Source organism: Branchiostoma lanceolatum, chromosome 17, assembly GCF_035083965.1.
Source record: "Branchiostoma lanceolatum isolate klBraLanc5 chromosome 17, klBraLanc5.hap2, whole genome shotgun sequence".
NCBI lineage: Eukaryota > Metazoa > Chordata > Leptocardii > Amphioxiformes > Branchiostomatidae > Branchiostoma > Branchiostoma lanceolatum.
Window position 1 is genome coordinate 15,761,530 of NC_089738.1, and position 8,674 is coordinate 15,770,203.

The 8,674-nt window shown below is 43.2% G+C and overlaps 1 protein-coding gene across 3 annotated transcripts in view; it reads left to right on the forward strand.

The window, feature by feature from the left end:
• LOC136423014 (platelet binding protein GspB-like) overlaps positions 1 to 8,258 on the forward strand; it is a 45,621-nt gene extending 37,363 nt beyond the window's left edge. For all 3 annotated transcript variants that reach the window (XM_066410997.1, XM_066410998.1, XM_066410999.1), the window contains 9 exons: positions 179 to 301; positions 756 to 931; positions 1,282 to 1,764; positions 2,154 to 2,366; positions 2,779 to 2,945; positions 3,445 to 3,590; positions 4,134 to 4,217; positions 4,596 to 4,737; positions 5,162 to 8,258. In XM_066410997.1, coding sequence (XP_066267094.1) covers positions 179 to 301; positions 756 to 931; positions 1,282 to 1,764; positions 2,154 to 2,366; positions 2,779 to 2,945; positions 3,445 to 3,590; positions 4,134 to 4,217; positions 4,596 to 4,737; positions 5,162 to 6,779 — 3,152 coding nt within the window. In that variant the 3' untranslated portion in view covers positions 6,780 to 8,258. The remainder of the gene's footprint in view (positions 1 to 178; positions 302 to 755; positions 932 to 1,281; positions 1,765 to 2,153; positions 2,367 to 2,778; positions 2,946 to 3,444; positions 3,591 to 4,133; positions 4,218 to 4,595; positions 4,738 to 5,161) is intronic.
• Positions 8,259 to 8,674: the final 416 nt, after the last annotated feature.

The following is an 8,674-nucleotide window of genomic DNA, read 5'->3' on the forward strand; positions in this document are numbered from 1 at the left end:
GATACATTTTGATGGCTTGTGTATAGATTCATTTGTAACTGAAAAGCTTTTATTTTATGACTATCAAAAAGGAGTCTTAAATAGAACTTTTTTGGCTACTGTTTGTTTTTTAATATGTGTATCTTGGCTTGTTTGAGAGATAGTTTTTTTATATCTTTAATTTTTTTTTTCTCTTCAGAATCAGAACTGTTCCGTCCTGAGATGATCTACAGCAGGAAGAACCACCTGGTGGTCCGTAAGCCAGGCTTCCAGGACTTCTACCCGACCATCCTGCCCACCAGGACGAGGGGGGTGGCTGCAGGTCAGTGTACTCCATATGAAGACCACTACTCAGCACTCCTCTCAAAAATAAATGCCGGCGACGCCCAGAAAGCCTTTTTCACAGATCCCATTGTATGCCGCCACTTATGCTGGGAGATACAATGCACCATGGGGAGTGCAGGGGGCAAACAGCATCATTGCCATGACAATATAGCCTATTATAGTACTGGACACATATGCAATGACTATACATTGTTATAGTGCCTTTTGTCTCCAAGTCTGCATTCCAATTAGTATTGGTCAAAAGATCTATTGTAAAACTTGATTTTGTAGGACAGTCAAGTTCGTGAACGCTCAAGAAGGTGAAAACCTGTCTTAACTTTATTGTCCTGTGATTGTATTTTGTGTTCTTTCATGTCCATATTCACAAGACTATCCTGCCATTTGGGCTCTCTTAGCAATACTAAGTAAGTAATACTTTTTTATTCTTGCAGCCAATTTCTCCAAGTATGCCAGGAAGGCGGGGCAGAACGGCTCCACCACCAGTATGAAGATGGAGGCCCACAGACGGGCCCGCCGACACTGGGCCCGCAAAGCCGCCGCCGCCGAGAGTCAGCAGAACGACGACGATCCCGAGAAGAGCGGCTTTGTCGACCTCAACAACCTGAAGGTGGTATTCGACTTCTGCAGACATTATTTACAATTAAAATTTTACTTAAACCTCCCCCATGCAACTGAAGTCAGGTGCCCATTTTTACACCTGGGTAGAGTGAAGTAGGTCGTGTAAAGTGCCTTTCCCAAGAGCACAACATTGGAAGCATGTCAGAGAATGGCCAACACTGGCTGGGTTCTTGGCCAACACCATAACTATTTCGCCAACACGACGCCACTATCGTTATAATAACGTTATGATTATGATTAATGACCTAGTGTATTCATTTGATGTAAATAGGCAAGGCATTTCAATAAATTAATGTACAAGTCTGCCATTTGCTAATAAAGTAATCTTTTCTTATCTAGGTGCGAATCAACCTAAAGGACCTCTATCGCTCCAACATGGCACAGCAGCGGAAGAAGCTGCTGAAGAAGTGCTGTTCCAGCACAGCAAACCCCAAGGTCATTCCAGAACAGATAGAAGCACAGCTGTCTCCGAAGATCAAGATCCAGAAGTGTCTGGTGACCGAGGGGCCTTCCTCCAAGGGCAGGTACTTTGCCCGTCGGACTGGAGGTCACCCCGCGTTCACCTACAAGGTCACGTCATGTAACATGAGCCCCTCACCTGTCCCAGAATGCACTGCAGACATTCCACAGGAGGAGGCTCAGGAGGTCCGAAAACGGCCAGGCCGGAAGAGGGGTCCGCCAAAGGCTCTGAGCGAGGATGTCGCGGATTTGTCTACGAAACCAGGAGGGAAGAGGAAATACAAGTCCAGACATCTTGAACCGGAGGAAGAACCAGTCCCCATTCCTGCAAGAGCTCCAGAAGAGGAAATACCTGCTGTTGATGTATGTAATGGACATGTAGAGTGTTAGGTAGAAAGGGCATGCATGTCATCATAGCATTCTAGTTGTTGAACTTGTGCATAGTAATATATGATGTAGACTGTTGGTTTCTGTTATAAAGAAAATTAGATTCACAATTAGAAACTTAAAAATGCTCATACTCAATTTTTATTGCAGTCAATGACCAAAAACTGACTACAATCGCACAACGCTACTTAAAACGAGTAAATAAGTAAACAGTTGAAATAGTAAACAGTGAATAAATGCCTTTATGTGTCTCAGTAATAGCCAAGCAGTATACTACCGGTAAGCATAATTTTAGTCACCATTGATTTTTAATCAACTTTGATTTTGAGAACCTTTAGTTATGAACATGAATCTCTATTTGATAGATGGAAATGATTCACATCAAGCAAGAGCCTCTTAGTGATGAAGACACTGTGGAGTATGATCAACCAGAGGAAGAGCAGGAGGAGTTGGAGGAAGAGGAGGAGGAAGTACCACACCCAGACCTACCACCTATGCCACCTGAGATGAAGAAGCTCCTCATACAGAAGAGCTCTGGGGAAACTGTCCTACACCGAGCCTCTAGACTGGGCTATGAGGTGTGTATCTTTTACCATCACTGAATATCTGCATAAGCCCATATCATAAAAATCACTGGCCAATTCCCCCCTGCTGTAGTTCTTTCACAGTTGTGTGGCCCAAGGGCTGTAGAAACAGGTGGGCACTGCCTTATGCACCGAAAGGTGTGGGGAGGGCTTTAAGTGATTGACTAACTGGTATCAAATAATGATGAAAAGGTAGCTTGATTTTTGTAAGTTTTCAAAAATGTCTTTCTATCCCTTTGTGTAATCTTGTATGTATTGATTAAATATGCCATCAACGTACATGTAGCTGAAATAAACCAAATAAGCATAATCTTCTAGCGTTTTAGCTTGCCAAAATAGATAGATACATACTCATATTTCTCTTTTACTGATGTGAAGATCTTAACCAAACTGTTGCGCTATACAGGAGGTTGTGCGTTACTGCCTGGAGACGCGGTACGTTGAGGTGAACTCCCAGGACAACGCCGGTTACAGTCCGCTACACGAGGCTTGTGTCAGAGGTCACATGGCGATCGTACAGGACCTGATCCTGTTCGGTGGGGACGTGAACTGTAGTGCTCAGGACGGCACAAGGTATGTCATGCATCACAGCCTTCAGTATAGTACTTATTCATGAGTGTTAAAACACTTGTTACCTTGAGGAATACTGCGTGATTACAATGGCTCCAATTACAATTACGCTTGTCTGACAGTTTTGTACCAAATTTGTGTTCACTGACGGCCAACTGCTCACAATGCTTGCCGATGATTGTGTTCATATTAGAGTTCACTCAAAAGCTTTTTACCCTGATAGATACTGTGTTGGGGAGCAACTATGGAGATTATCATACTTAGATACTAGGAAAGAGAACTTTGGAAGGAAATGTAAACATTTCCCAAATAGGCAATGTAAACCATTCCACGATGTTTTTCTTTACGTGTCGACCTTTTTGAATTGCTCACAAGTGTTGTTGAAATTAAGTTTAACGCCTACTAGTGCCCACGCCGTATGGTGAATTGGTCGGCACTCATCTCCGTTCAATACCCTTGGGCCACACAGCTGAGTTAAATCCTTTACGATTACTTTCCACAGACCCATCCATGACGCTGTAGAGAACGACCACGTGGAGATAGTACGCATGCTGCTGAGTTACGGCGCAGACCCGTGCTTGGCCACGTACTCCGGACGCACCATCTCCTCGCTCTGCCGCAGCGAGACTATGGAGCGGTTCATCACAGGTGAAGGCTTTGTGTTTCTTCTGCCAATTAACACAGGAAATTCCGCGTTAAAGATGACTTAATAGAACAAAAAAATGCAAGCTAATGTTTTGGGTTTGTCATATACGTACCGTTATATGCAATATGTAAGTGTTTTTTTTACCTTTATCCAACCGAAAAGAAACATGGAATTTGACCCACTTTCCCGACACGCACTGATCGTCGGCGCGTGTCACGTCAGAATTGGGTCAAAAGTGCCCGAAAGTCGATACCTACCGCCGTCCTAGTTCAGTGTGGTGTAACGGACTCTGACAGATAGAAATATTTAAATTAAGATTTATTACAAACAACTTGCACGTTACATGTTGCATGTTATATTGTCACCTTTACATCCTTTATGAAGTAGTTCAAGGTATCCAAGATTTTTACTTTGTCAGCAACTGAATGTCCCGGAGAGTCGATATGAATGAGTTGAAAATTACAGGTGCACGCCATGTCATTTACGTTGCCCCACATGAATTTAGGTGTATCTTATTTGAGTGTTTTATTGTTATTTTTCCTCAGACCATTTCCGGGACCTGGCCGGTCGGGAAGAGAACGACAGTAATGAGGGGACATGGGAGTTCAGCGGATCCTGTGCCATCATGGGTAAGCGTCGGCATAATAGGCCCAGCTGTTTTCATTTCTTTTAACAACTACGTCCAGTTTTCTGATAGCTATGGGACTGCTTGCCATGGTCTGATCGCTGTCCATGTTTTTAAAACGTTACCTTTAGATGTATGTAATTGTCCACATCTAAATGGGAATCAGATCTAGGCAAGCGATCAGTATCCGCTAGCTATTATAAACCTACCCGTACAGCTTGTTCTAAAACGCCCAACTTTGTCGGCACCGGAGGCTACTTTTTAGTCCATTAAACATGCTCCAAATTCTTGTTTAAAACAGGATCAACATAGTCATCGATCATTACATAGATAATAGTATCAATACAGTACAATAATTGCGTGCACTTTGCTGTTCTTACAGAAGACCGATCTGAAGGAAACGGTATGGACGTCTTTGCCGATATTCCGAAGGAGGAGGAATCTGATCTGGACGACTTCGAGTTTGAAATGTCGGAACGTCCCCATCTGCCGTCTTACAACCTTCTTATCAACCTCAGAGAGGGGTAAGAATGATGTCATCGGTATTTTTAGTGAAATTTCATAACTTTTCCTTACACAGTTACAGCCATATGGCAATCTTCAGTTAACTGAACGGAACACTAGACGACGAAATAATGTCGCGCAAGGAGACGTATTGATGACGCACTAGGCGACACACTAACGATACACTAGGCGACACCAACGACACTAGACGAGGCAATCATATCCTTGGAACTAATTACTAGTATAGCGTTTTGGGCATTGTGCAAATGTAATGTAACGTAGTATCTTAGAAATTCGATCGGCTGTGTCGTTGTTAAGACGTTCAATGGTCACATACATGTAGTTGTCGGTTTTATGTGGCTACTTTTCCAGACGTGATCATGGAATTTTGTTTACATGGTGTCAGTATGTCTTATATTGATGAGTGTGCTTTTTATTTCTTAGGTGCCGGAACTACCTTCTTGTCGATGACGTCATCACCCAGTTGGAGATCTCGCGGGAGCAGCTCATGGCTAAGCTGGCCAATCAGGCGCCAGTGTGCGTGAGTAAGCGTAGCTTCCTCACACAGATATCAGAGAGCCAAGTGACGGAGGTTCCCAGCGGTCTTGTAGGGTGCTCCGGCCAGGAGGAACCGTCTCGAAACAGTCCTCCCCTGTCTGCCACCGACTCGACTTCACCAGGCGCTGTACAAGAAAAGGATCAAGAAGTTCCTGGAGGAACGTCGTTCGCTAAGAGTTTTCCCTTTGGAGAACGTAAAGTACCGGATCAAGTACACACCGCTGAAAACAACTGCAGCAGTTCACAGGGTGACGTGAAAACAACTTTGGAGAACGAGACCACGCTTGGATCTTACGATTATGAAGTGAACCTGGAGAGGGGAGATGAAAGAAACTTGTCAGACACCTTGCTGGCCATTGGCGACTTGAGGGAAGATGCCCGACACACAGACGACGACCAAACAACTGACACGTACATGAAGATCGGCCAAGAATTAAACTCAGAAAGACAAGCCTCTGGGGTGTTAGAACATGAAAACGTTGAACAAGGTTATTCGGGAATGGAGAGTGATGTATCTATTGAGGTAGACAAGCATGAAGACCAAAGCTCTTGTGTGTACGAAAACGGCAGTGACCAGTCCCTTGACCAGTTGAGCAGAAAGAAAGAAGAAAACACAGACGAAGAAGAAAATCAGCCTTTCAGTACCAAGGACAGTGCGACAGTATGTAAGCTGCAAACAACAGACGGTGATGCAGATCTTTGTACTACTGAGATATTGGACAGGACGGAAACTGCAGATGGAGAAACGTACATCGACACCGAAAGCGAACGATCTGCCGTGGCTGATCAAAGTTGGGCGGGCGCTGAGAAAGATCAAGATCGTGATATGTCAAGTTGTTCAACAACTGAAGGACAGTCGGAATATGGTGAATTCGAAGGAAGAGACGCTTCTGTTGAAGAGGCATCCCACGTTCGGTTGACAGAAGAAAATGACAGCATGGTCGAAAGGACAGAGGGGCAACTGTACGAAGAGAATCACGAAACAAGCTCAACTTCTGGTTCTAGTGATGAGGTGCACATAAAGGAGACCGCCATGACAGAAGGTGATACACTTCAAAATGACAACAGTCCACCAACTTCAGATATTGCGGGAAGTAGTCATGGAGATACGGAAACTAACAGCAGTCCGCCAACTTCAGATATTGTGGGAAGTAGCCATGGACATACGCAGTCACCTAATGTGTTTGGAACGGAAAACCTCAACGTTTGGCTGGATACAAACAGCAGCAACCAATCGAATGATGAACTCATTGGCCAATCAGAACACGAGCCCGCGGGCAACCAATCAGAACAGAGCACCGATGTCGACAGTGTAAATCTATTGGTCAAGCTTGGAGTCAATGAAAGTGCGGTACGAACAGAACCCGTTGTAACGAGGTACTCAGATGGAATCGTGTGCAGTTTTGACAAAGCGACCAGGAAAACCGAGGAGCCAGTCGTCGAGTTGTTGGAGTTGACGTCTGACCTGAAAGAACTTCTTGGAATTCTTACCGAAAAGCTGTAGTGTAGGGAGGAGCAAGTTCAGTTGTAACAGTTTTGTTAAATATTCTGTTATCTATAGAATATATTGGTTAAACCACACAGCAAGGAAAATCACGTTGTTGTTACAGAAGAGGTTGGAGTATAAATCTCCATACTTGTATCTACAAGCAGCGGTCGTCGTGGTGCATTTTCGTAATATTTCCAGTTAACGTTTCGCTATATTGGCACTTTTATGAAAGTACGAAGAGGTGTACAGGACTGCTTTGGGTTCACTGCCCGTATGCTATGTAGTGTATATTTTTGGTGTGTTTATTCCAAGTTGGTTTTCAGCTGTAAATATTTGCGGTTGGTGTTTTGTTTGTTTGTTTTTCAGGGGCAGTGATCTTGTACAAATATTGTACATATGATTATCGGAAGAGGGGAATCAGACATGTCCTTATTAGAAAGAAGAGTACATAGTGTAAAGATTTCTATGAGAGAATTTTTGACTGAAAATATAAAGGTAAAGCTATGATCGTTCCTGTTGAGAGCGCAGTCTTCCGTACGAGTCAACAGTGCTTCGTAGCTTCCACGGAAAAGCAGAGCTTATATTGTTACAGTTGTGAGTACGTATTACAATCAGACAATAAACACATACCGACTTCCTTGTGATTGCAGCATTACGTAGCTAAAATACATGGGTGGTCGCCGTTACATATTGAAGACTGTAGATTCTATGGTGCACTGTAGCCAAATCATTTTCGGTAACTTGGTCACCAGTTTCTTCAAAAGCAAACTATTCCAATTTTATGTTCACGCCTTCACTGCCAAAAGGCATTTTCTCTTATTTTTCTTGGTTTTCCTTGTACAAAGAATGAATCTTATTCTGTAAACAAGAATCCCTGTTTTGAGAAAATTTAAGAAACCCATATTTTTCTCATGCTAAGATTTTATTCTTATTGCTGATGACCAATACTTTTAGAATGGGTGGATACCGGTATATGCTCAACGATATACTTTTTAAAATTTAGATACATGAATCAGAACGTAGAGTCAGTGTCTGCTGGCCATAACGGCCGATGTTGGACGAGCTGCTATAAGCTGGAGTTTAATCAGCCTAAATCAAGAGGCAATGTTTTCAAATTATTTACATTTCCAACTTTTGGTGTGGATGATATTTTGGCAACAGAACTCTGACTTAGTAACATCGTACTTTAAAATCTAGAAGCTATTTTGATGATATGTTCCATGTAAAAGGTAACTTCACTTTTATGTTAAGTAGGAGTCACTGTGCCATTGGGTGTTACTTAAGGTCAATAGCAGGCATGTTACATTTTCGTATTATCCATTTGGTTGCAATTCGTTTGTAAAGCGATAGATGTCGTGCCTATAGTTCCAGCAGTTCGGCGTTTGTTTATCTGTTTATATTTCGTTGTTTTTAGAGCTGCTGATGTTTTACCTATACTTTCTCTAACTGGCTGGAATTATATTCCAATAAATGCCTGTTGCAAAACGCCATCGATATGCTTGTGCTGTGGCTGTCTTTTTGCTTTAGTTCTTATGTGCGAAATGAACAATGAGGCTGACCTATTGAAATTGGCCCCGGTGATCAAATTGATAGGAAAATAGTCAATCAAAAATATCAACAGACATTTTCATGAAAACCATTGCATGCTGGGAGACGCGGGGCACTATGGGTAGCGCAGACGGCAAGCAACGCCATTGCCATGACAACGTATATGAGGCACACGCGCATCAGGTCCGGCCTATGTTGTCATGGTCATGATTTAGTTTTCCCCCTGAGCAGGCTATCCACAGTGCCCCATCGCGAGAAATGCCTCCGCCATGAGGCGTCGCCAAAAAGTCTTAGCAACATCTCAACTATCATTAGCCTGGTATCCAGACCAATTATAGCTGCGCATACTTTCTTCCCTTCCT